At 44.6% G+C, this 27546-nt stretch overlaps 1 protein-coding gene across 2 annotated transcripts in view; it reads left to right on the top strand.

The window, feature by feature from the left end:
* The first annotated feature begins 376 nt into the window (after nt 1–376).
* Nucleotides 377–27546, top strand: part of FBLN1 (fibulin 1) — a 57563-nt gene continuing 30393 nt past the window's right edge. The window contains exons 1-13 of one of the 2 annotated variants that reach the window (XM_079975196.1): nt 377–492; nt 10029–10128; nt 13033–13165; nt 14924–15092; nt 16914–16973; nt 17787–17888; nt 20033–20164; nt 20698–20835; nt 21062–21205; nt 22659–22787; nt 24795–24920; nt 25773–25892; nt 26586–26717. In XM_079975196.1, the coding sequence (XP_079831322.1) occupies nt 426–492; nt 10029–10128; nt 13033–13165; nt 14924–15092; nt 16914–16973; nt 17787–17888; nt 20033–20164; nt 20698–20835; nt 21062–21205; nt 22659–22787; nt 24795–24920; nt 25773–25892; nt 26586–26717 (1552 nt within the window). In that variant the 5' untranslated portion in view covers nt 377–425. The remainder of the gene's footprint in view (nt 493–10028; nt 10129–13032; nt 13166–14923; nt 15093–16913; nt 16974–17786; nt 17889–20032; nt 20165–20697; nt 20836–21061; nt 21206–22658; nt 22788–24794; nt 24921–25772; nt 25893–26585; nt 26718–27546) is intronic. The other variant, XM_079975197.1, reaches the window with a different exon arrangement.

Genomic DNA, 27546 nt, shown 5'->3' with positions numbered 1-27546 from the left:
AGTCTTGGCCACGAGGTTGTTTCCCAAGGTTCCTAAGTGGGTTGAGAGAGAGAGAGAGAGAGAGAGAGAGAGAGAGACTCTGTACTAAGAAGAAAACCGGGGGGGGGGGGGGAGAAGGACCACCCCGGGATCCAGCCGAGGACTTTTAAAAGGCCCCGCCTCCAGGCTATGTTTCGCCTTAAACGTCTGCAAGCGGGATAATTGAAAGGAAGGCAGGAAGGCGGCAGATTAACTCCTCGCACAGCTACTTTGGAGCGGGTAATCCTCGCAGGCTCCTTCCTTCTCGACCCGCCCGGAGTGGCGAGGAGGACTTTAGCCGAGGTAGGAGCCAGAAAGTCCACTCAGACTCCAACAGAGAGGGGGAGGGAGCCAGAGTGAAGCCCCTGCCTGCGGCTGCTGCGCTCTCCTTCCCGGGACCTTTCCTGATGGAGAATCTGCGCAGGATCCGGCTTCTCCTTTTTCTGGCTTGGGTGCCTTTGTGCGGCGCGCAAGGTAAGCAAACAGCTGCAATGCTGCAAAATGTTTGAATTGCAGGGGGAGGAGGAGGACGACGAGGAGGAGGAGAAGACCGGCTGGCAAAGCCAAGATTTGAGCCGGGGCAAAAGAGGCTGCTCTCGTGGAAAGTGTGTGTGTGTGTGTGTGTGTGCGTGTGTTTTGGGGGTGTCTTCTACTCTTGGAGCCTGGCTGGGGACTGGAGCCCCTCGAGCTGGCGTGCAGGTTACTAGTTTCTTGCAACTAAACCAAAGCGCCCTAGTCTGCCCGATTCTGAGTAGTTGATTTCGACGAGACTGAAGTTATTTTTCCTTGAGGTTGTTTTACGATACCCAATACTTGGAAATTTCGGCATTCAGAAACATTTTCAAGAAAGGAGAAAGGAGGAGACAAATTCATTTCGGAAGCCAGCTCTTGCTCACTTATGGGGTGCCGCTTACTTCCGAGTAAATATGAATATCGATAATCGATAAATCTGTAAGGCGTAACATTATTTATAACTTAAGCATAAGAGATGCTTTTGCCTTTCTTTGCCTTTCTGGTCATCCATGCTCCTAGTGTGGATGTGAGCAGGGCTTTTTTCAAGCCGGAACTCTCTGGAACTCAGGTCCTGCCCCCTCAGGTGGGCGCCATTGCCATTCTAAGAGAACCAGGGGGGGCATTCCGAGTGAGTTCTGGCACCTCTTCTGCTAGAAAAATAGCACTGGGTGTGACCCTAGTGTAAACCAGGCATTCCTCATAAATGCCCTGTTAAACAGATGCCCAGTTTACACCATGGTGCACATTCAGTGTTCTCTGTGTGGTGGAAGAAGGAAGAGTATGGCCCTGTTAAATGTACGAAGGTTTAGGTGTTGATCTGTATGCTCTGCCTTGGGGAAACCTGTGGCCCTCCAGATGCTCCTGTCACCCCAGTCATTTGCCCTGCTGGCTGAGGAGAGTTGGAGTCCAGCAACATCTGAGGAGCCACAGGTGTAAGGGGGAAAGCATTTTTCTGGAGGAAACTGTGATTCCGTTAAGATTAAAAACACAAGTAGATTCTCAAGGGGGCTTGCAGCAGGTTATAATAACTCAGAAAAAAACCCTCCACATGTACATGTGACACACACGTGGCCCAGCACCCAAATTCTTCTGGCTGATGTTTGTGGCTAGAGAATGTCTCCCTATGGATTCCCTCTGCATTCCCAGAGCTATGGGCAGGTGGAGCTGTGCGCTCTGTCTGACAGGGCTGGGGAGGCAAAGTTCCTCGCAGCTGCTCTCCCCTGGCTGATGGCTGGGAACAGGCTGGTCTTCCCTTTGCCAGGATGTTCTTAGGCCTGGGCTGCCAGCCTACCAGGGGCTCTTGAGCCACTGTTGGATCATTAGAATATTTTAATTTAATGAGATTAAAATGACCCTTTATTTGGGGGACCAACCCCCCAAAAATTCTGGTGTGGGGTGTAAGCTTCCAAGTTCACCAGGTCCATTTTCAAGTTAGATGTTGCCATAGTGTCTGCACATAGGAGAGGAAATGTGGGTTGGCCACTTTGGCCAGGCGTACTACTGGTGTGCAATCCTCATTGTGGACCCAAATGCCACCCCTGAGCCAGACTAGGATAATAGAACTGTAGAGTCGGAAAGGACCCTGAGGGTCATCTAGTCCAACCCCCTGCACTACACTGCAGTGTGTAGTGTAGTTGGGTATTAGAGTTGGCCTCTGTGAGGTCTACATTCACATTTGAAGCTAACTGGCTGGTCTTGGGCAATAGGTCTAATCCACAGAGGGGTTGTGAAGATAACCTAGGAAGGACCCAGGTAAGATTAATGCTACTTACTGTTTATGTTGTCATGCACCTGAAAGGTTGAAATAAGATTCTTTCTCAGTAATCCTTACTCTTGTGAGGTGGGCCAGCGCTATTTCCCCCGTGTTTCCAGTGCAGTGGTTGAGAGATAGCAAAGTCACCTTGGAAGTTCATGACTGAGATGACATTTCAACTTAAGACTTTCAGGTCACATTGTGTGCTGGTCCCGGGGGGGAGGTTACCGTGGGGCGAGGTCCAGTTGAGGGTCGGCAGACAGTCCTCCACAGGCGAAGCGGGGTCCACAGAGGGAAGCCGGGCAAGGACAGGAACTCTGGGGGAAACAGGACTGGATGCTGGCCGAAACAGCTCTTCAACGACGTTGCTCCCGCAACCTGGGACCGGGCTGACTGGCCTTTATCTTCTCTGAGGCCAGGGGCAGTCCCGGCCCCCAGGAGACCCGCCTCTCCTGGCCTTAAGGCGAGCACTCCTCCTGGGAGAAACCAGTTCCCTTCGCCTCTCTGCCCTGAGCCTCTGCAGTTCAGGAGAGGCTGAAGGGTTACTGGACCCAGGGGGAGACTCACCTGTAGGCACTGAGTCCTCAACCACCTCTGGAGCCAGAGTGGATTCACCTGGTGCCTGCTCCTGAGGATCCGGCACAGGTGCAGGCTCTTCAGAATCAAGGCCCTGCCCCAGCTCAGCTGGCCCTGGAGGTGGGGACTCCTGTGCAGGCTGGGATTCCTCCGGTTCAGCCTCTGAATCGGATTCCCAGGCCATCACACATTGCTAACTAATGACTAGTAGTTCGAAAGCAGACCAGTGTGAGTAGAAAAATAAGTAGCACTGTGGCAGGAAGGTAGATGGCATTTCCATGTGCTCTGGCTTCCGTCACGGTGTCCCATTGCACCAGAAGCGGTTTAGTCATGCTGGTCACATGACCCGGAAAGCTGTCTGCAGACAAATGCCTGCTCCCTCGGCCTGAAAACAGAGATGAGGGCCACACCCCATATTCAAAGCGTTTACAAAGCCCCTTTGTTGTTTGAGGAATTCCAAAGTTATCACCATCTTGTTCTGACAACCCTGGCAGATAGGTTAATAATTCCAACTTTACAAGCGGACCCCTGAGACTGATCATGAGGGTTTCAGTCAAGAGTGAATCATCCAGTGCACAATACTGTAAACTGGTTCATCTGGGTACATAAAACAGCCAGCTTAGTAATATAGCCAAGTAACCATCTGGAAATGTGTGCAATGGGGTTAATGGGTGAGCTTATGGTTTGTAACAGGAAAAAGATCACAGAAACCTTGTGCAGTTGTGTTTTTGGAGGCTATGATTTGTTCCTGCTTTGGGTTGGAGCTCATAAAGGCCTTTCCCATCCTGCCAGTCTAAACATTTTTAGACCTTGTCTCTCTTCCAGCTCTACAAGTCTGTGATTCTCTAGATATAGATCTCCATACATATAGTACTCTGAAGGAGAAAAGGAACTGTCTCAACAGGGATGTGCCCACCCACCCTTAACTTCTGTGCCAACACAACATTTGAAGGGGCAGCTGATGGGTAGACTCTCCATGCAATTGGGAACCCTGAGGGTTATAGGCGTACATTTGTATGACTGTAGGCTTTCATTTCAGGCATTGCGCTGAGTGCATAGCTGTTGAGGCTGGTCCAGTGGGTGTTGTCCTGCTTCCCCTTCCATGCACTTGCTCCCTTTGTGTGCTGGTGAGGTGAAGTGTGGGGGCAGGATGAGTAAATGGCGCTACTGTAATCCCAGGTTTTCTTCTCCGCTGGTACTGTCAAATGGCATAGTCCATTAGGGCATATCTTTTTAGGGGGTAAAATTTATTTTTTGCAAATTTATTCAGTGAGGGGGTATTTAAAATATGTTTTGGGTGTGAGGAATTCAAATCCAATATTATTTTTGTGATTGGACAACATTTAGCTTGGTAAGTCTGCATTTGATGAAGAAGCATATAAACTGCTTTTGGAAAACCGACTAATATTAATTTTACCTTCTGAAAATCTTAGGTGATGCTTAATAATAATAATATGCAAGTACTTGGCAATCATTTTAAATGATTTCTGTGCAATTTTATGTATATTTTACTTACAAAACAAAGTTATATTAATTTAACCAAAATATCTCTTGCATTCCCAAGTTGTGTTACAACTTTTTAGCATCCCTCAATTTTCAGAATTTGAAAGTTGAAGAGTTCAACGTACCGTGTGACAGTTTAATTTGCAATTTTTAAATTGAAGGGACTAGTATTGAGGGATGTCATAGTAACTACCACATATAGGCCAACAACTTCATGGATCTAATAAAGGCATTGCTTTCTCACCTGAAGATGGTTTAATAATGTGTGGGGTGTGTGGTAGGTGGGCAAACTACAGATTTGCTCACCTGATGGAGCATCACCCTCCTCATTCGCTACATTTACATTGTGCTTCTCAGGTGCTCAGGAAATGTCAACAGAGAAGCACAAGACTAGGGGCGAATTGCCCACCACTAAGCAGATTATGTTTTGAATGTTTTGGAAGTTCACTGTCATGGACTGGCTGGATTCTGAGGAGTGGTGGGAGGTGACAGCTGAGGAACCTCCAGGAGAATTCCCACGAGATGAAGGCTCAAGGTCTGGGGATTGGTAGTAGTAGGATGATGAATGGTGTGAGAGAGAAGACTGGGAGGAGAAGGTATCAGAAAGTGAAATGTAACAGGGTTTAGTGAGCAGGAAGAGTCTGTGGCAGAGCAGTCCAGAATCGGAGGCAGAATCAGAGGCTCAAGAGGAAAGGGGCCAAGAGGCAGAGATGAGTCTGGCTGGTGAAGAAGACAGGGGGTTTCCCCCTCCTGCTGTGACCTGATCTCCTCCCACCTGGTCTCTCAGAAGGGGTATGAAGAGGGTGAAGCAAAAACAAACAAAGTGACAAAGTCTCAGGTTGCCTGGGAAGGACCCAGGGGAGGAAAAGACTTAGGGAACTGTGGGAAGGTGGGGACCTTCAGTCCCCACAACGGCTCATAGGGGCACAATCTACCGGGATGAGTTGCTGTGCTCACTAGGCCTCGCCTCCTGAGCTGACCATGTTTCTTTGAATAAAGAGTTAACTTGTGATTTATTGCCAACCTGCTCCTGACATTCAGCATGAAATAGATGTGTTATCTGCATGCTTGCTCTCTGTTCGGTGCACTCAATATGGCAGTAGATGCTTGGGTTGCTGTATTTTGAAGACACATTTGCCAACTTCTTTTAACTATGGATCACTATGATGACTCTCATTTTACATATCCATGAAAAAGAGGATGTGTCCTGGAAAAAGAGGACATATGGCAACCCTACTAGATGCAAGATTGTATCATCCACTATTGGGAGTCATTGCAACCACAAATTTTATCTGGCTACCCAGGCTGGCTCAAGTGTGTGAGCATGAGAAAGGCCCCCAGTTTGTTTGATATATATTTATAATATATGGGGCTTTGTTGGATATGTATACAGTGGTACCTCGGTTTAAGAACACTCCTGTTTACAAACGATTCAGTTTACGAACTCCTCAAAACTGGAAGTAGTGTCCTGGTTTGTGAACTTTACCTCGGTCTAAGAACGGAAGCTGAACGGTGGAAGGGCACCGGCGGTGGGAGGCCGCATTAGGGAAAGTGCGCCTCGGTTTAAGAACGGTTTCGGTTTAAGAACGGAGTTCCAGAACCGATTAAGTTTGTAAACTGAGGTATCACTGTATATGTAAAGGTAAAGGTAAAGGTACCCCTGCCCGTACGGGCCAGTCTTGACAGACTCTGGGGTTGTGCGCCCATCTCACTTAAGAGGCCAGGGGCCAGCGCTGTCCGGAGACACTTCCGGGTCACGTGGCCAGCGTGACATCGCTGCTCTGGCGAGCCAGAGCCGCACACGGAAACACCGTTTACCTTCCCTCTGGTAAGCGGTCCCTATTTATCTACTTGCACCCGGAGGTGCTTTCGAACTGCTAGGTTGGCAGGCGCTGGGACCGAGCAGCGGGAGCGCACCCCGCCGCAGGGATTCGAACCGCCGACCTTTCGATCGGCAAGCCCTAGGCGCTGAGGCTTTAACCCACAGCGCCGCCTGCGTCCCTATCACTGTATATGATAAGGGGCTAATTCTTCTGCAGTATTAGTGTCTGCTTTTTTCTTTTTTTTTTAAAAAAATAATATTTATTACTTTTTAAAAAGGAAAAAGAGACGAGAGAGAGAAAAAAAGATCAAGAAAAAATAAAACAATACAATATGTAACACATTAACTAACACAATGAACTAAACAAAACAAAACAAAAACAATTTAAAAACATACATCATACCTTTTCCATATTCTAACTTTCATTCCCTTATATCATCGACCTCCTCTCACCTCCCTCTTTGTATTCCACTTCCATTAATTGTTTCAGCAATTCCTTTCCATCTTTCTCCATTTTCTATCATATAAATATCTTAACCTATTTTTAATCTTATTTCCATTAAAATTAGTATACTTATTTAAGCTTAACTCCTTATAGCATTTCTACTAAGGCCATAAAAATTCATTCCAACATTTTCCTGTCACTCATTAATTTTACAATATTTCTATATATAGACTTTAAATCTTCCAATCTTTTTCCACCATCTCCTCTCCCCGGCCTCGGGCTCTGACAGACACTTCCGTCCACTCCATACAGTCCATCAACCTGGAGATCTTATGTCCGAGGCTCTTAACTCTTTTCCACGTCCCTTCTGCAGTTCTTCTTCATATTCTTTGATGCTAAAGAGCAGATCTCCAGGAAACTCCAATCCAACGACACCTCCACTCCCTCTTGACAGGTCAGCCAAATTTCCACAATTAAAGTTGGATCCATAAAGTATTTCAGGGCATATTTCAAAATTCCTCCAACTCCAAAGCCCCCCGAGCTCCAAAGGCCCCCCGAGCTCCAATCTCCTCCTGACCCAAGTCCATATTCCAAAAGTCAGTTAATCCCTGCATAGAGGGATCTTTCCAACTTTCCTTTTCCAGTCCAGGCCGGGCTCCGATCTTCAGAGTCTGACTTTTTCTAGTTTCAATCATAAAGGGCCTCAACTTATAGTCTTCAATTTGCCTCTGTAAGACTAAAGTTCCCCCTTGTATTGCTTTAGGTTCGACAACAGCAACTTTCTCCTTCTCCTTTTCAACAATTTGTCCTGTTAAAATAGATTCCTGTGCCAAATCCTGAATAATTTCTGTATTGGTGCTCACTTTTGGTCCCAAAATGTCAGTTTTAGTAGTCATAACATCCATTTTTTTATGAAGCTGTTCCAACAAATAGTTTATCTTGCAAAATGCAGTTACTAAGTCTTCTCCTGTCGACATCTTGAATGTCCAAGGTCAATTTCTAGTTCCCACACTTCTTATCAAGCAGCTGGAGATTTCTCAGCTCCACTCTTGTAACTGTTTCAAAAGCTCCCTCTAGAGGGGAACAGTCTCCACTTGTATCAATCCTTTCAAAGAAAGTTCAAAAAGTAAAGCTGGTTTCAATTTTCAGTTACTTTTCCTCCCTTTTAAACGCAAAAGCGGACAATGGAAACAATATATTTCTCTTATTCAACCGACTGTCAACATCCGTTCTCTTCGCTGTCAATGAACTCTCCCAAAACGTCAATCACTGTCAGTCCGTTCCCAGGTTCAGAGCAGTGGCAATTTAATTCTAATCACTCTCTCCTGCAGGATACACGGCCCAAAATTTCCACCCTCTTCTCCTGCTTCCAAGGGGGGGTCTAATAATTTCAATCGATGGAAGTTTAATCCTTTACATAAGGCTTTCCAAGACCTTAACTTGTAAGCTCTTTTTTTCAGTCTATTTACAAAAGGGGAAGGCAGACTTCCTGTTTTGAACCTTCCCCGTTCGATGTAAAATTAAGGTATTTAAAGATCCAATTTTCTGTACTACTTACGGGTTGTTGTTTAAAGTCCAATTGTCCACAGGAAAAAGTCAGCGCTCTCCGGCAGCAGCAATGCGGCTTCACTCCGTGAAAGAAGCAGTCGATTCAAAGCACCGCGCCGCTCACCCCATGTCGCTCCGGATCCCCAAAACAGGGTTTCCCCACGAGTAGGGGAGGCGCGAAAGGTGCCAGCCGAATCCCAAGTTCACCGGCTTCATCCGCCTGTGATTTCAGTGGGTCTCCACCTTCGCCGTGGCGGTTCAGACCCTACTTTCCACGGAGCAAGTTCCTCCCGATCGGAGGAGCTCCGCCATTGCCGGAGGCGCTAACCCGGAAGCTAGTGTCTGCTTTTTTCTTAAGGCTAGACTTTTCTCTCAGCCAAGATTGTAAATTCAGGTCATCTGATCAGTTTCAACATTTTATGCACAACAAAAACTGTCAAGGGCAGCTTGACATAACATTTGCACCAGAATATTCATAATTTTGGAATGGTGTGAAAGAAGGAAGACGGCTGTTGTAATGCCTACTGACTGACACCTTGCGTATTGCACACTTTGGAGTTACTTGAAGCTCCAATCCAGGCATGTCCAAAGTCTGTTTTGGGGGCCTAATCCAGCCCGCCAGTCGGTTTAATCTGGTAAAATCCTAAAAACAACTGCCAACAACTTTGGTTGGCCCTCATGGCCCTTCACTTCATCAAATCTGGTCCTCTTTGAAAAATGTTTGGACACCACTGTGTCTAATCCAATGTCACTGAAATTCTTTCAGCTGGAGTTTTGGCCAGCCTAGACAGTGATTTGAACCAGTTGTAAGACTGCAATAATTTTTTAAAAAATAACAATTAGAGTGACTCGTTTATTAGTTCTAATGTTCCTGCTGCGTAGTGAACTTTTGTGCATGAAATATTAAGTATGTCTGTAATCCTGTTGCTCATTAACTGTGTTTATTTTGCTGGACCTGGCCATTGTCCACAAATAATCTGAAGTCCAAATAACTAAGGTTGCCATGTGTGCACAGTTAGGCTGCCTAAATGTCACAGTGTTCAGGATTGCAGTCTGTTCAGTTTAGTTCTTTTTGGTATTATTTTTCCTTTTGATGTATTTGTCAGCTGGATAGTTAATTTCATTTTCTTTGTAATTTTAAATTCCTTAATTTCCCCCATGTGTTCTGTCTTTTCACTTCTGCATTTTTTATTTAAAAATAGTTTTTAATTCATCTTGATTTCATAAGATTTTACTGTTGTGTTAGGGTGCCTCTTCCACATCCTTCCCCCAACTGGATTATTTCAATCTAAGAGCAGAAATAGCATTTTTATGATTATATCTCAGATATACAGTTGAAAGCAGTTTAAAAGAGGACCACTGAGACATTCTTCTTCATTCATTAGGTCACTTAAGAAAGCTGGTTGGCAGTAGGTTCAGGTTTGGCTCCCTGGTATACTCCAGAGTTTAGGGCAAGGAAACAAGCTGGGAGACAACTTAAATGCAAGTGGGAGAAAGGTCTGGCTGAATGCAACCGAACACTGGCGAGGGCTCAGCATCGAACCTTCGTAGTGTCAGTGAAGGCAGCAAAGGTGGCATACTTTGCTGCCTCCATTGCACCCTCATTATGTCATCCGGTGGAGGAAGGGGGTGCGGTGGCTGTGGCATCATCCCTGGGGGGGGGGGGGGGTGACATCGCAGCTCCGCCCCCCTGGGACGCTCGCCACTCGCCCCGCCCCTGGGTGCACAGCATGTGTGCCACTCTGGGTGCCAGAGCAGCTAGCTCCGCCTCTGCAGGGAGGGTGGACAGATGATTCCTCAATGTCATTTCCTGAGTGCTTCTAAAACACACTTGTTTTTTCTTTCTGCAGAAACTTCAGTGGAGAGCTGCTGCTCACATGGATATGAATGGGCAAGTCAAAAGGGAGACTGTAGTTCTCTGCCATCACATCCTGATTCCAAAGAATGCAGGTATTCTTCAAAGCAGCTTGCTTGCTTGTTGTTATAGCAACAGATAGACTACTCCTCTGGGATAAAGCATTGGCCTTGAAAGCCACTTAGGTGTCCTAAGTTTTCTCTTCACTGCTACTGTAGGGTCCCATTTCGGACACTGACCTGGGACTTCTTCCCATGATAGTAGTCTTTAGTGGAAAAATAGGGGCCTCCTGCCCAATCTATAAACAGCACTCTGAAAAGAACCTTTTTGGGGAAAATATTTGTTTTGCTTTTCAGATTTGTAATTGTAGATGTCCTGGCTTGATTTCTTTTTAAGAATGGAAAGAATGTGTTTTGCAATCCTGTCTGCTAGTACTTGGTGAATTTTTGCATTTATATTGGCATTGAATACGGCCTCCTACACAAAGTGGTTGACAGATAAAACTTAACTTGATTTGAAGTTGCTTGAATAACAATAAAAATTTAAAAAGATGAAACATACACAGGGGTCAGGAAAAGGGGAAATCCTGTTGAGAAATCAAATTGAGGAACACAGCCTAGCTCCTCTTGGTGCCTCAAGTCACATGACCCTGGCACCATAGGGATGGCACTGCAGTATTTTGTCCCCCCGATGGGTAGTCATACTTCGTTAAATATTATTATTACTTGAACTGTGTTTTATATTTTAAAGATTTTTTTACTTTTTTAGGTCACTTTGTACATAGTCAACATGGTGTATAACTGTTTTAACTAAGAATGTGTGATCTTGGGGCTGCATGGACCCTCATTTGCAGGATCTTTCAGCCTAAAAATCACTCAAACCCAGTTGCTGTGCCTTTGGGCTCTGCATTCAAGGCTCCATGTCACTCATGTATTTTGATGTAATGTGGAGGGAGTTCACTCCACTCCACATATGAGATTGCCACCAGCACACGGGTTTCGCCTGGGCCTAGGTTATTACAACTGCTACTCCTTTAACGTCACATAATGGGCATGTTTGTTGCCAGAGCCGTCGCTGGGCGATCTTGCGCCCCTGGAAGAACCGTCCAGATTGCGCCCCATAGCCATGGACAAATTAGCTCTTCTTTCCACCTCTCCTCCAACCCCCCCATTCAATTCACCCTCTATTTAAAACCATTTCTTATGAGGCAATAATCAATATTTATATTTATGGACATATTTTAAAGCCAATTTTGCCCCCCCCCCAATTGCCTGTGCCCCTGGCAGGGTCCCACCTCACCACCCCCTAGCCGAGGTGGTATATTTGTGACTTGACTGTACCACTTGTACAAATTGAAGCTGAGGTCCACTAAGAATGAGTGTTTCTCTGTGCAACGCGCCCCCCCTCCCATTAAAATCCCTCTGGGGATAAAAAATTGGCACGTCAGAGAGAAACTTGAGCTAGAATAGGTTTACTGCCTTACACAGAATTAGGCTGATATTGCTTACATGTACCCTGTAAACACCCTGTTCAAATTGATTTCCATAAATGAGTTTGTTGAAAAGAGCAGCATGTCCCTCCTTTTGTATTTAATGTTGAAATGCTAAATATCAACTTAGCAAGTTCCTAATTTACCACAATGTTCTCTGGAAAATGATGGAAATGAGAAGGTGAGGGACTCCCCTCCCAATCACTTGAAACTAGATTGATGACAGAGGAATTTCCCCCCTTAAGTTATAGCCTGCACTTTGAATGGTTTTTATGGAAATGAATGAAAGGGAAATAAGAGCAGGCCTGATGCAGTTAGGAAATTCATGCTGTTTTTAAGCATTCACCCTCTGGAGGGGATAGCAGAAGACATGAAAGAGTTCTGGAGCTACAGTTCATTTAATGAACAGGAATGCAGGCTTTCTCTGCTAAATTGGAAATCTGATGAAGAGGTGAAGTAAAAGCCCACAATTCTGTTTCTTTAAAGATCTCTTGGTTGGCTTTATTCATTAGACAAAGACTTACTTTTTTAAAAGAATTCTACCCAACTAAGCTATACTCTGAGTAGATCAATGCACTTAGTTTGTCAAGTCATTGCTTTCAGTAAGTCTGATCTACATGTGACTTAGCTGGATATAAAACATAACATTTAACTACAGATTATGTTGCTTGGTGTTATGTATGTATCTAAACCAGGAAGAGCCAGTGTGAAGTTCTTCAGGTGTTGTTGGACTACAATTCCCATCATCCATAGCTAACATAGCCAATGGTCATGGATGATGGAAGCTGTAGTCCAAGAACATTTGGAGGGTGTTACACCGGCTAACCTTAATTAAACTAAAAGCAATCAGATTGTGTAGCTGGTTTGGTGCAGATGTATGGTTTCCTGAGCTCTTAACCATGATTAAGAAATCAGGACACGACTCAGGCTCATGTATCCTTCCTCTTGTGAACCCCCACTCCCCGCTTCTCTTGCCCACACTAAGCTGCCCTAAGTGGAATACTAACCATACTTGGCTGAAAGCAGATGTCAAATTCTAATTTAGAACTATGTTTTTTTCTAACTCAGGGCAGGTGTGACACTAATCATCATCATCAACATCTTCAGGGCAGTTTCCCTACCTCTCCATACTTTGCTTTTAAACTCTCAGTAAAGCCTAACTAAATATAGATTTCACTGGCCCAGTTCACACGTAACACCAAGCCAAACCACAATTTAGCGACCTCTTCAAGCGGAAATCATGACCCCTTTGTTCTTCCTCTGGTCTTGCTATTGTTGTGCTGCTGCAAGCTAAACTATGGTTTGGGCTTGGTGCGTTGTCTGAACTTGGACTCGTGGTTTGTCTCCTCCAGACAAACCATAAGCCATTAGAAAGAAGCCTTGGCTACAGCTTGTGGACTGTCTGAAGATGCTGAGATTTTGGCTTGAGGCAAATATCACCATACAAGCCTTTATGTGCTTGGCCTCAGACACACCCACCTCCACTCCCATTCTTTTTACTTATTTGTAGCATAGCTCAGGAACAATGCTGCCTCAATCAACTGGAAGAGCTGAGTTGCACAGCAGGAATAGCGATTGCCAGCAAGCATGAAGACTGTGATTCCAGTGAAGGCAATACTACCTGTGAAGACAAAGTCATTAAGGTGAGATTTCAGAGTTGCCATTATTTGATATCAACCGTTTGCCTTGAATTATGGCTCAGAATTTAACCTCTCAGGCACAGCATTGTATTCAAGCCTCCTGGAGTCTAGCTTTCCACAGTGTTACTGGAACCTGGCATTCTGGGGATCATACCAGCTCCTCAGTAAGAAGACTGGTAGGAGGAGGCAGCTTGCTCTTTATTATATTATACCTATATTATATTATATTATATTATATTATATTATATTATATTTAATATATTCATATTTGTATTTATTCCCCTATAGTGTGTAGCATCTAGGTTGGGTGTGCCCTAAGGCACCCGGCCAGTACCCCACATTAGATGAATGGTGTGTTCTAAAGCATTGTAATTCTTAAGTTTTCCTATATACCTCCACCTACAACATTGTTTGAGTCAACAAGCAAGAGCCCTCTTGTGGCAACTCCTTAATGTACCGTTAGCACAATGTTTGCTTCTTGATGCTGCTGGTGTTTGCTAATTGGCAATATCACCCATTGTTGAGATTACAAAGCTTTATGCTGCTCTTTCTTACACTGGAACTAAATATTATGGCTGATGTGTGGCAGCTACCCAAAATAACCTTCCCTGTGTCCCAGAATTGGTTCTAGGACGTGAAATAGATTAATGCACCAACCTGGGTGAAACTAAGCAGGTCTGAATCTGGTCAGGAGCCAGATGGGAGACTACTTTGGTGCCCATCACAGAACAAAGGCAAGATTTAAATGTAATAAATGAAAATAATTGGGATCCTCAGCACATCGAGAGTTTCCCCTGTAGTGAGACGCACCAGCTGGTGGTGAAGGTGGGGAAAATCTTGTTGCATTGACATCTCAGCATGAGTATCTATGGATGTTGAGGAGGTTAGAGGAGTGGTAAAGGGCTGCTGTTTCAGTGCTTCGTCAGAGCCTAACTTACAACTTGTCCACCAGCCACAGCCATCTTTGGGGGTGGGGATAGCACAGCTGGATACAGCCGACATGCATACTAGTCATTTATATTATTTATCTCTACTGTCCATCAAAATGGGATTAGCCATAAAGAAGGCTGATCGCCAAAGAATTGATGCTTTTGAATTATGGTGCTGGAGGAGACTCTTGAGAGTCCCATGGACTGCAAGAAGATCAAACACATCCATTCTTAAGGAAATCAGCCCTGAGTGGTCACTGGAAGGACAGATCATGAAGCTGAGGCTCCAGTACTTTGGCCACCTCATGAGAAGAGAAGACTCCCTGGAAAAGACCCTGATGTTGGGAAAGATTGAAGGCACAAGGAGAAGGGGACGACAGAGGACGAGATGGTTGGACAGTGTTCTCGAAGCCACAAACATGAGTCTGACCAAACTGCGGGAGGCAGTGGAAGACAGGAGTGCCTGGCGTGCTCTGGTCCATGGGGTCACGAAGAGTCGGACACGAATAAACGACTAAACAACAACAATGTTGGGAAATGTAATACAAATTATTCTTATTATATTACATTACATCACAGCTTCTTTCAATTTCCCCAGAGACCCCCCAAAATACATTATGAGAACTTATATCCATATAGAAATATTTTTAAAATAAATACATGATGTGATGAACACCAGGGGAGGGGAGGAAGACTGAGGGAAAGAGGAGAGGACATGGTTTAGAGTAGCATCCAACCTGAGGGGCCACTGTGCTGCAAAAAGGAACCTGAATGTGGCTGCTAATACAATACTATAAAGCTCATTGATAATGTCTGTATTGCGTTTCGGCAGAAATGCTGTTATTGCTGCTTTATGGGGAAGGTGGCCCAAAAGCAAGGGAACAGCTGTGAGCAGAGCCTCCTGATGGGATACCAGTGTGGTTTGGTCTTCCGAGCTTGCTGTGTCGAGGGGCAAGAAAACTCTGACACGTTAATTGTTGATGATCCTAACAAAGAACTAGGTAAGTTACACCCCCCTCCAGCACAACTTTATTTTTGAAATACGTAGAGGGGAATTGTTTCAGATTTAGTTCAGTTCAGAACTAATGAGATTAAATGAAATTGTGCTAGGAATTCACCATGTGCAGAAATGGTTGATGTCTCAGAGCTGGGGTTTTGAAGTTGTCTACCTTCAGGGAACACCTTCCAAATCAGCTTGTCTTGCTTGGGTATTTCCACATATCCTCTGTGCATTGCAAGGGTTTTAGGGGCAGATCCTGGCCTAGTTTACACACTTGAGTACATACTTAGCTCACCTGAAGGAGTGGCCAGTTATGAGGCTTCATCATTGCCTCACTTTCTGCTGATGCACACACCAAAGAGAAGACGGTGTTGGGGGCTCCAGCATCACCCCTGAACAATGCATTGAAAGCTACTGCCCTAGAGGAGCCATTCTTGTAAAACTCAGTGCAATGCTCAGTGGACCTTGTGAGGGAGGTATGTATCCATAGCTGCCCAATGACATTGTGGATGGTTATATACCAAGACCACAGTCACCACTTCCTTCTTCATGGATAACCTCACCAAGGGAAGGGCTTTCACATGCATGCCAAGTAAGCACATCACCCTTGTGAACACATCTGGAATCAATTAGCTTGAAAGCAGCATGTTGAAAATGAGCATGAATGATTCTGGGTTAAGAAAAAATACATTTTCTGCAAACAGGTTCAGGTCGACACAGCCTTAGTGGGCAGGAAACTGCCACTTCTGTGGTTGCTCTATGAAATATCTGTGTGTTCCTAAACAACACCTTCAAAAGTTGCTAGATCAGGTTGTTGCTGTTGGTGTGGTTCACAACTGCACAAGCCATCGGTCAGTGTTTTGTTTCACTCTCTGCCAATAGCTGGAGTTTCAATGTGTTACAGCAATGCTGAAAGAAGTAAAAAAAGCTCCCCTTTTATCTAAATATTTAACAACTCCATGTTCTAGGTAATCCTTAACCATTATGAGGCTTGCATTGCCATGTGGCATCCCAGTCTCCCGCCCTTAAATCTCATGAGATGCCAGAGAAACAAAAAGAACATGAAGTGCTAGTGGTCAAAGTTACCTCACAAAATGTTGTTTTTGTTACTGTTTTGTTACTCTCCTTGCCTAGCCTACAGACACTTAATTCAGAACCATTCAGTCCATTTGTGAGAAAGGAGCATACAGAGTGGAAAAAACAAAACAAAACAAATCTATTTTTTAAACATTATAACTCATATAACTCTGTTACTAAATACTGTAACTCTCTTGATGTTCAACAATACTTACTGAGTCTGCTTTTGGAGTCATTTTAACTTCAGTTGCATCTGCAAATATTTAGAAGCAACCTGTGTGGCTGAGGTTCATGGCAATTCTCAGTCAAGGACCTGTCCTTGTTTAATTCTCAGTCAAAGACATTTAGACAACGCCTTTCCTGAGACAGCATGTAATGAGTTAGCCTCAGCAACTAAAAATCTAGCCAGACAGCAGTTGAGGAACTAACAACCACATTTACAAAACTCTGGATGGAATAGGACTACAGATAACATTCTCACTCTGAGGCAGATTTGACCTAAATCCAACTATCTTGGGAGGTACCCTTAAAAAGCATCTCTACGAGAAAATGTCTGGCAGGAGTCACTGTGTGGTAATTGACCTGTTACAAATGGTCATATAAATCTCAGATTTAAAACAGAGTCATAAACAAGACTTCATACATCAAGCTCCATTCCAAATAACAGGACAAAGGGCCATTTTATTTTAGCAGGCTTGACCTTTCTGTCTCACTCTCCTGATGTTTGGCTTTTTTCTCTCTTGAGATGCAGCATCACCAGTGGAAGTTGATAATGAGGATCATTACCTTAATGACCGCTGCAGAGGTAATTTACTAATTTGGGGGGAGGGCTGAGAGAGAGAAGCTGTTTGTCAGACCAGCTTGTGAGTTTGTGACTGAATCTGTTCAGAGGCCTCCTAGCTCAATGAGAAACCACTACAATCATAGAATCGTAGAGCTGAAGGGACCACAAGGGTCATCTAGTCTAACCCCTGCAATGCAGAAATATTTTGCCCAACATGGGGCCCGAACCCATGAGCCTGAGATTAGGGGTGTCTTGCTTTATTGACTGAGCCACCCCAGCTCTACTGCATTTGTCCATATTGCATAGTTTGCTCCCAATACTAATGTCACTCTCAAGCCTTTAGTCAGGCACCCTGTAAAATTAATATTGTCTACCATTTTTTGGTTGAGTGGGCTGTGTAGAAGGCACATTACAAGTCCTCCACAGCCACTTAGCTCTATTTTGTTGGCAATGCATGCAGACTGCTAGCTATAGTCAGTGTTGCCATTTCATGTGCACTGCGTCGCAGGGGGCTGGACTAGTGATCCTTGGTGTCCCAACTCTACAATTCGATGAATTCATGAATGATGGCAACCATCCCATTCACAGATCCCTCTTTCCATTTTGGGCTTACCTTGACTGAACAATGCAAGTTTAGGATACACATAATAGTGGAAACACAGAGTATTCTGTTCTGGTTTTGAACCACTAATTTGTAGTTAATTGTCTGCTTTCTCCAAAAGAAATTAAGGAAGATACAATGCTGTTAAAGGGCAAATGCTTGATGCTGGTCTTTGGGTTTCTTAATGATGAACTTTAAAAGAACAAGCTATCTCCTGCTGTTGTCCTTCTCAGGAGGCGGCCCTTGCACCCAACAATGCAGGGACTCTGGCTCAAGTGTTCTCTGCTCTTGCTTCATGGGCTACCAGCTTCAGCCTGATGGCTTCACTTGCGAAGGTAAGGAAAGGTTGCCGTTTGCTTTTCTTTTATAGTTTTGTCCTTTATTTAGAGAAATAACTCTGGCTATGTGTGTCCTGCTGTTCAAGTACTCAAAGTAAGCTTGCGGAGTAAATCAAGAGAGGAACAGAACATAAGAGTGAGTTTGTGCACACATCGTATCACTGTGTTTAGGGCAGCACTAAAGCCTTGTTCTTGGTGAAGCAGAAAGCCTGTATATCTCAGCGATACCACTTCAGTATGCAGGTGTGAACTACCTGCAGTGAGTGCTCCTTCATAAAAGAGCAATCGTGCACAGAGAACACTCGCTGGGAAAGTGTCATTTAGTTTTCTATATGCAGCAGTGTGTGTGTGTGTGTGTGTGTGTGTGTGTGTCATGAAAAATACTCTCCTACTGCCTGGGGTGGTTCATCCTAGCCAGTGGCGTAGCGTGGGTTGTCAGCACCCGGGGCAAGGCAAGTAATTTGTGCCCCCTAACCCATGGATTTGCGCCCCCTAACCCGTGGATTTGCGCCCCCTAACCCTAACCCCCAGATGTTGTGCCCGGTGCGGCCGGCCACCCCTGCACCCCCCACGCTACGCCACTGATCCTAGCTACAGGTTATTAGACCAGTAAGAGTACGGCCCATGAGGGGCTTTAGATGTTGCAGGGAAGAACAGTCAGTGCAGGTGCCTCATGCTTCCTCTCTCTCCCTAAAGCCATTAGGTTTGAAGTCATGGCTTTAGAGAGAGAGTTTGGAGCTGCGCAGGGACAACCTATTACTTCAAGGGGGGTTCTTTCCATGCTGCATTTCTTGCAGCCCACCTTCCTTCAAGGAACTTGGTTTTTTGAAAATAGGGAACCAGTGACTGGTCCAAGGTAGCTCAGTAATAGTCGTAGCTGAGTAAGGATTTGAACCCAGGTCTCCTAAATTTCCACCTATTACACTAAGAAGTGGAGAATACTGCCCAGGATAGAAATGATGTGCACACACACAACGCATACAGTGAAGAATCAGCTACTGGCCCCTTTTCTTCATCCCTTATTTGTCTCACCTTATATCTCTGTGTAGAAGCTAATTTCCCCTGCTCCTTTCGGTGTTGTGTAGCTTTCTCTGGCTGCTGCAGGAGCTTTCAGAATTTCTCATGGCTTGCCTGCTCTCACATGGCAAATGTAACATGTGACCAAGATAGGCAGACCCAAATCCCTGAAAGCTAACTTGGCATAGGATTAGGCTGAATAGGAGGCTAATATATGCACTGGGGGTGCAGGGTGTCAGGACTGCACCAAACATGAATTGAAATGGATCAGAAAAATCTTTGGCACTAGGGACAGAAAGAATATTACATCATCATCATCATCATCCCATCTTTTCCCTAGAACCGGGACTCAAAGCATATTACAAAAACTGAATCAACATGGATTAAACACCGAAAGCTAAAAACATATATAAGATAATTGTTTAAAAGCTAATTAAACTATTATTACATACTGGGTGTAACTGAGTTCCGTTATATGCACTGGGTCTTTTGCAGTTGACTAATGAGATGCAGATTTTCAACTGAATAGGAGGAAATAGGCAACTTGCACATTTATGAAAGGATAAGAGGGATAAAAGAATAAACTTTTAGTTAAGATTGAGTTCAGACAAACTGTGGCTCAGTTATTTTGGTTAGCTTTCTTAGCTCTGGGAAAGCAGAAATCATTATGTTGTGCATTTTCTTGCTCCGACCGCCGCCACCAGCGCCACCAGCATCAGCCAGGGCTGTGCAGCGCATGCAGGCAGTAGGGAACCCACAGGATGGGATGTTGTGGCATGAGGTGTATTTTGCTGAGGATTAGTAGCAGTGTGTGGAATTTGATTCTTTTCCTCTGAAGAAACTGCCATGAGATTGGCAGGAGGTCAGCAGAGCTGGGGAAACTGGAGGGACATAAAGTGTATCTAACCAAAAAGGAGAATGACTCTCTTCGTCAAGTTTAGTTTTGCTTTCCTTCCCTCTTTCTTTTGTGAATATTACATGAGAAATAAGTTTTTGTTACTTTGAGAGTCTAATCATACACACTGCTTAATTCCTGAACACCAGCGAGCATTCTCTGACTTCCTGATGGTCGTATGGTATGGCAAAGTTGCCGTTTCACATATTTCCCCCTTGATTATTTCTAGATATGAATGAATGCCTTACCAACCCTTGTGCCATTGGACAAATTTGTATCAATACAGCAGGATCTTTCCGCTGTCAGCGGGAGACCAGCTGTGGGACTGGTTATGAACTGACAGAGAACAACCTTTGCAAAGGTATGTTTCAGACTTCTCACAAGAGAGATAGATGGTTGCTGTAGTTCTTAGCCACTACTAATGTATCCTGTTCTTTTGAAATTTGCTGTGTTAGGCCCAGTTCACACATAATGCAGGAAGCTTGTTTGCCACATGTACACTAGTGTTTGCTGTAGTGTATGCTACAAAGCGGGACACCTTTTCTCATGCTGGGCTCTGAAATTAGAAGCCCACCCAGCTGAGGTGAAAATGAATTTGGGGAGCATTTTCAGAGTAGCGTAGGCAGGATAAGCCCTCCTACCGTTAGTCCTTAAAAGTGTAGCCCTTTGCCAGCTTGATTCCTGTTATAGTGACTAATGTGGCTTTGGCACCACATGTTTGCTGCTATAACACCTAGTTCTACCTTAATCCTGGAGTGTGGTTATACCTTTAGAATAATAATTTAAAAACCCACATTTGGTCTGATTTGCTTAAATGTTGCTTGTGTCTGAAGCATGACAAGATGGCTCTGCAAGACCTTACGCTAACAAATTCTTTCTTTTGTGATGTACCAGATATTGACGAGTGTGAGACTGATACTCATAACTGCCTCCCCGATTTTATCTGTCAGAATACTCCAGGATCCTTCCGTTGCCGACCCAAGCAACAGTGCAGGAGCGGCTTTATACAAGATGCACTGGGCAACTGTATTGGTAAGGCATGTTGCGCCTGAAAGCCAGTACCATTGAACTGCATGTCATTCCTGAGAGGCTAGCTGCTGTTACAGCTGCCCCACTATTGCCACTGGGAAATTTCCTCTGTTTATGCTGTCCCTGCCTATGCTTTGTCTTTTCAAGGGAGCATGCTCAGTTAAGATTTTAAGGTTGGTGTTCTGCTCTTAAAAGTTTCCCTTTTAATTTAATGTTTGTACTGTTGTAGATATCAATGAATGCTTGAGTGCGAACGCACCTTGTCCTCCTGGACAGACTTGCATCAACACGGATGGGTCTTACGCTTGCCAGAGGAATGTGCCAAACTGTGGGCGAGGCTACCATCTAAACGAAGAAGGCACAAGATGTGTAGGTTGGTACAAAAGGTCCATTTAATCCTGCATCCTTCCTCCTGGAGAGATGCCCCTGGAGAGGTCAGGCATGGTGACAGCCACCCTGCCGTTGGTGCTCCCTGGTATATTGCCTCTGGACACAGAAGCTCAGTTCCGCTGTTGATGTACCTGTTCACAAACAGCCACCTAAGCCAGAAGCCACTACTGCAACCTGTGGGTGTTGCATGAAAAAGTACTTAAATGGTCCATTACATAAAGAAGTGATGCTCACACCCTCCTTTTTGTTTTGTTTCCTTTTAAAAATTGCCATATTTTAGAACAGAGCTGAGCCACAACAGTCTTTTTAATGTCATTTTCACTTCTGCTATTTTCCAAGAGATTTTTTTGCTAAAAAATCTTGAGTGCTATATAACACTCCTAAATAAATATTTAGGACCCCAAAGGCTGTTTTATAAAACTCTAAGGAGCTGTGTAATACCTACCCAAGTGATTGCCTCACAGGGCAGAGCTCAAAGAAGCTTCGGAACCATGGGAGCAAAAGTGCTGTGAAATACAGGGCCATCCAGACAGAGCAGGGTTCCATGGTATGTGCTGTCTCTCTCAGCCCAAGAGTTATTAGTGGCCGTGCACCGATCCCCAGCCCTGCCTACAATTATTAGGCTGGAAGCTCTGCCTAAGCTTTGGTTCTGTTTTCTTGGAGAGTTTCCAGCCCAAGGACTGCATAGTCCCCCTTGATCCTCAGGTTTCTCTGAGCAGTACTCAGTGGACCCATGGATCAGGTATTAGACAGATCTTTGGAGTCTTGAAAGCCTGGCATCTTAAGAATAAGCTTTTTGCATTGCAATTTGCATGGCCTCGTCCGCCTGTAGTGCCCCGGACTTGGACAAAATGCAGAGAAAGGCTTTGAATTTTTTTACAGGTTTGCTTGACTGTTCAACAAAAGCTTCTTCAGCGTACTCACTTCAACATAAATGGAAATTTTGCTGGAGTCTGCTGCATTATAGAATGTTTCCTTGGGTGTGTAATCAACATTAATATTTGCAAAGGAATCAACACAGTAAAGCAATAAAATGCCAAGTTACAATAGCTCACAACAGGTCAAGAACAGTCCCAAAATCTAAGTTTTTTCTAGCAGCCACTTAACATTCCAAAGACCAAAAGACCTCCAAGTGTTTTTGCAGATCACTTTAAAAAGGATAGAGAACTGGCCAAGGCAGCATTTGTCAGCAAAGGTTCCCCTAGGTGGCATGGCAGCATCAAGAATGCCCTAGACCACATAAACACCCACTGTGCTCCAAGGACACTCTTGGCATGACTGGTCTATGTACAGTTGTGAGATGAGTTGGGAAACCCATGCACTCCATGCGCAAACCTGTGTGTAGATTCTCTGAACCAGAGCCCTTTTGTTTTTTCTTACTTTGTCATGTTATGCTTTCACCTCAAATTGTTTTTCTAACCCTTCTGTATTACAAGATGTGGACGAGTGTTTGCCACCGAATCAGCCTTGTGGAGAGGGCCACACTTGTGCCAATTCCCCTGGAAGCTACCGCTGTGAATGCCGAGCTGGCTACTATTTTGAGGGAATCAGTAGAACCTGCGCTGGTAAGTGACAGGACATGCATTGGCTCATGCCCTTCTTTTAGTTCAGCCATCTAACCCTTAAAAAAAAAGATAAATCAGTAGTATTTTGCTTTATTTGGGTATTCCTTGTGAGGATAACCTGAGCTTACAGGGTTAAAACAGCTCAGAGTGTACGCACTGCCCACTGTTGGGAGGGGGGAGATTCTACGTCATGTCTTTGCTACCAATCTGCCAGTATCCAGTGGGTACTGCGCTACCTGCAGCATACCAAAGACTTCTGTCTTAAGCTGCCAGCTGAAGGTGAGGTGAAGCTCACATGCTATGCGGACAGTGACTGGGCAAATTCGCAGGACCGCACATCTGTGTCTGGGTTGGTGGTAAAGTTTGGGAAGTCACTAGTTGGGTGGAAGTCCCGGAAGCAAAGTCTCATTGCGCTGTCTTCTACTGAGGCTGAATTCAGTGCGTTGTCAGATTTGTGCCGGGAACTAGAGTTCTATAGATGCTTGGTGCAAGAGATCTATGGAGATTGTAGCTTGCCCATCACGGTTTGGGAAGACAATCAACCTTGTTTGAAATTGGCTGAATCTGCGCAATTTAAGGCCAGAACCAAGCATCTGGACATACGTTTCCAAAATGTGTGTCAGAGTGTTCAGTCAGGTTTGATTCGGCTGAAGTATTGTGCCAGTCACAGTAACCTGGCCGATGGATTCACCAAACCTTTAAGCTTCCAGCGTCATGGGGAGTTTTGTGGTGGTTTGGAGTTGGGGGTAAGTTCTGTACTTACTCCCCCCACAGTGGTGCGGCGCGAGGGGGGGTGTGAGGATAACCTGCGCTTACAGGGTTAAAACAGCTCAGAGTGTACGCACTGCCCACTGTTGGGAGGGGGGAGATTCTACGTCATGTCCGAGAGTCTCCAGTCTTTGTTCTTTTTCTCTACTTTCGCTTTTGAGGAGAGAGGACTTGTTTTCACGATGCTGTTCGCTGTGATAGATAATGGATAGTCTGCTGTAAATAAACTGCTTCTAGCTGCTAATATCCTGCGTGGACTTTATTTTAGCACACTGAAGAAAGCTCTGAAGAAGCTTTTGCAGCTTTCTCTTGCTGCTGCGTAAGCTCTGCATTCTTTTTGCTCAGAGCCTTTGGAATGTGGCCTTTGAAGTCCAGCAGAGCTGCGCAGCCGAAGTGGGCTGGACACCAGGGCTTATCTGAGCAATAAATCTACTATCTGACATTCCTATGCCACACTTCACCACGAAGTCACAGGAAGGCATACACCACATTAAAACACACCACTACATGTTTCTAAGAACAGTTGAAATAGCATTACAAAGTAAACAACAGCATAAACAAAAATAACAGAAATAACATAGAATAGCAATGGAGACAACGCCATCACCATCACCATCAACAATACATTTTATTATTTATACCCCACCCATCTGGCTGGGTTTCCTCAGCCACTCTGGGCAGCTTACAGCACATATAAAACATAGTAAAACATCAAACATTAAAAACCTCCTGATGCAGGGCTGCCTTCAGATGTCTTCTAATAGTTGTGTAGCTCTTTATGTCCTTGACATCTGATGGGAGGGTGTTCCACAGGGAGGACGCCACACTGCCGAGAAGGCCCTCTGCCTGTTTCCTTGTAACTTCACTTCTCGCAGTGAGGGAACCAGCAGAAGACGCTTGGAGCTAGATCTCTGTGTTCAGTGGGGGTGGAGACGCTCCTTCAGGTATACTGGGCTGAGGCCATTTAGGGCTTCAAAGGTCAGCACCAATGTTTTGAAATGTGCTCGGAAACATACTGGGAGCCAGTGAAGATCCTGGCTCTGATATTAGAATACAACTTTTCAGCAGCTACCACACTGACTTGCTACAATATGAATTAGGTCTAAGATAGAATAATGTGCTCAAGCTAAAGTTATAGTGAAGTGTGAATCATTCAGAAATTGACTAAAATGTTTTTGTGAACTCTCTGATTTATATGCTTTTCTTGAAATCTTCAGAATGACATGTTTATTTCCGTAGATATTAATGAATGCCGACGATACCCTGGTCACCTATGTGCTCACAAATGTGAAAACACGGCTGGCTCTTATTACTGCAGCTGTACGATGGGCTTCAAACTTTCAACTGACGGGCGGTCATGTGAAGGTAACATTGACAGTGCAATCGTATCCTTGCCTACCCCAAAGTACATTCCATTGGGTTCAGTAGAGCTTACTCCTGGGCATGTGTTCAGCAGGGTTTCCCAAATGTCTGAGTTTATTGGTCTCTTCATGAGGTTATCAGCAACCCCAAACCAAATTCATAGGAGTGTAGATAAAGTTAAGTCAAGAAATATTGATATATAATCAGCATTTATTATTAGTCAGTCACCATTACTAGGAATCATAAAATACAAAATGTAAGGAATACTGTTGGATTGTGGAATAACCTTATTAAATACAGAAGTTCCTCACTGTTAAAGGATGCACACTCTGTACATGCCCACACCCTTTATTTCTGAGGCTCATAGTTTCTAATTAATTTTATCACACTGTATCTTGTAAGCTACTTTTCCCACCCTTTCCCCCCTTTTGACCCCTAACTCTTTATTCACTCCCCTGCACAGCCTCATTGACCTCAGGGGATTAATACTGACCACCTTGGGAAATTCTGGTGTGGTGTATAGAATTGCAGCCCTATAGTGTGAGTGTGAAGGAATGGTTAGACTATCAGGCCAGGACTGGAGAGACCTAGATTCAAGCAATGAATCTTGCTTAGCCATGAAGCTCACTGGATGACCTTGGGCCAATCACTGGATCTCAGACTAGCCCACCTCCCAGGTTTGTTGTGAGGGTAAAAATGGATGAGCCATTTTGTGGTGTCTTGAACTCCTTGGATGAAAGCCAGGATATGAAAGGAATGGAATTAAATTAATTCAGCTGCTCAACAATTCATATGGTTGCTGACAAATAAGGTAAAAAATATTGCTTTGCATTAATGAATTTTTGTTGGTTTCAGACTTGAATGAATGCGAAAGTAATCCCTGCAGCCAGGAGTGTGCTAATGTATATGGTTCTTATCAGTGCTACTGTCGTCGGGGCTACCAGCTGAGTGACATAGATGGCATCACCTGTGAAGGTGGGTAGCAATCATTATGCACACGGCTCATATTAACTTATGGAAGCTGCACTGTTCTAATGAAGACCATTGGTCCATCTATCCCAATGAGACTGGCAGCAGCTCCCCAAGGGTTCAGGCAGGAGAGTCTTCTGTGGAGGCCTCACTCCCTCACGTGGGCACTTGAAGAACATAGGAAGAGTCATGCTGGATCAGGCCATAGGCCCCTCTAGTCCAACATCCTGCTGTCATAGTGACCAGCCAGATGCCATGGGAAGCCTGCAAGCAGGTCTTACAAGACCAGAACATCCCTCTCCCGTATTTGGGATACTCAGCAGCTGGTACTGAGAGGCATACTGCCTCTGACACGGGAGAGAGAACCTGTCTGCCAGGGCCAGTAGTCATGGATTTGTCTGATTCTCTTTTAAAGCCATCCAGTAATGGGAGTGAATTCCAGTTTCTGCTATTCTTCCAGAAGTGTTCTCCTAGAAACTGCTGAAGCTAGCTGAATTGATTACCTTGGAATTTTGAGGGGAGTGGGGAACAGGACTGGTTCCATGGAAGTCTAAGATCCAATTTACCCATCGTTTAGTTAGGTAAAACGTAATGTGTACTCAAGCGTTATATCATCCATTCTGTAGAGGCGTAAGAGTTGAGCAACAAGGCAGTAAACAGTCTCTCATGTACTTGCTAATTGGTGAATATGCTTTTCAGATATTGATGAATGTGCCTTGCCCACTGGAGGACATATCTGTGCCTATCGATGCATTAATGTTCCGGGGAGTTTTCAGTGTACTTGCCCCTCCTCTGGTTACAAAGTGGCCCCCAATGCACGAAACTGTCAAGGTATGTTTAAAGCATAATGATGTGCAAGTGTGACATTCATAAGAAAGAAGCTTGTGGTCTAGAGAAGGCAGAATTCTTTTGTCATGTTCTGTTACAAAGAAAGAACTTCTTGATCGAATGCATTTGACAACGCATTTGACAAATCATTCCCAAAGTTCGTTCTCTAAATGCTTCTTCACTGGCCTTCTGAATTCAGAAATTTCTTGTCTTCTTCTTAAGGGTATATCAAAACTGGCAGGTTTTTTTTGTGTATGACTAATGCACAATGTTGTTATAACGATGAGAAGCTTGGTGCAGTTCAGCTTGAGATCTGTCCCTCTTTGGATGGAGCGGCTTACAGATGTTAAATAGCACAACAAATCTAAGATGTTTGTATTATCCCTGTTGTGTAGGGCTTCCATATCCAGACAGAAAGTTGGGGGGGGGGGGAATGCTGTTTTTGAGCTATTTTTAAGGAAAAGTGGCACTGTTGACATAGGCTGCCATATGTTCAGATTTCACCCAACATTTCCCCAATTTCCTCCTGGACGCTGCTACTGGCTGCAGTATTCCACATATGTCTGGGGAAATCTGTATGATGTAGGGCAACCCTACCATTGTGGATGATCACTGTGGAATAATCTCAGACTGCTTGACTACCCTGCTTGTATTTCTTTTTCTTTCCGCCTCCACTCTCACCTATATTTAAACTGGCAACTAAAGAGAGCCTTTCTTGCATCTAGTCTATGGAAGTTTATGCCCTATCTCTCCGATAGGCTAGCTTTCTAGGTGGAGGGTTGTCCAATCTTGTGTGAAGTAGTCCAGCTGAGGCACAGAGCAAACTTCATCA

Source organism: Podarcis cretensis (assembly GCF_951804945.1).
Source record: "Podarcis cretensis genome assembly, chromosome: 5".
Taxonomy (NCBI): Eukaryota; Metazoa; Chordata; class Lepidosauria; order Squamata; family Lacertidae; genus Podarcis; species Podarcis cretensis.
The sequence above is the reverse complement of the archived record's forward strand: the minus strand, read 5'-3'. Positions and strand labels throughout refer to the sequence as shown.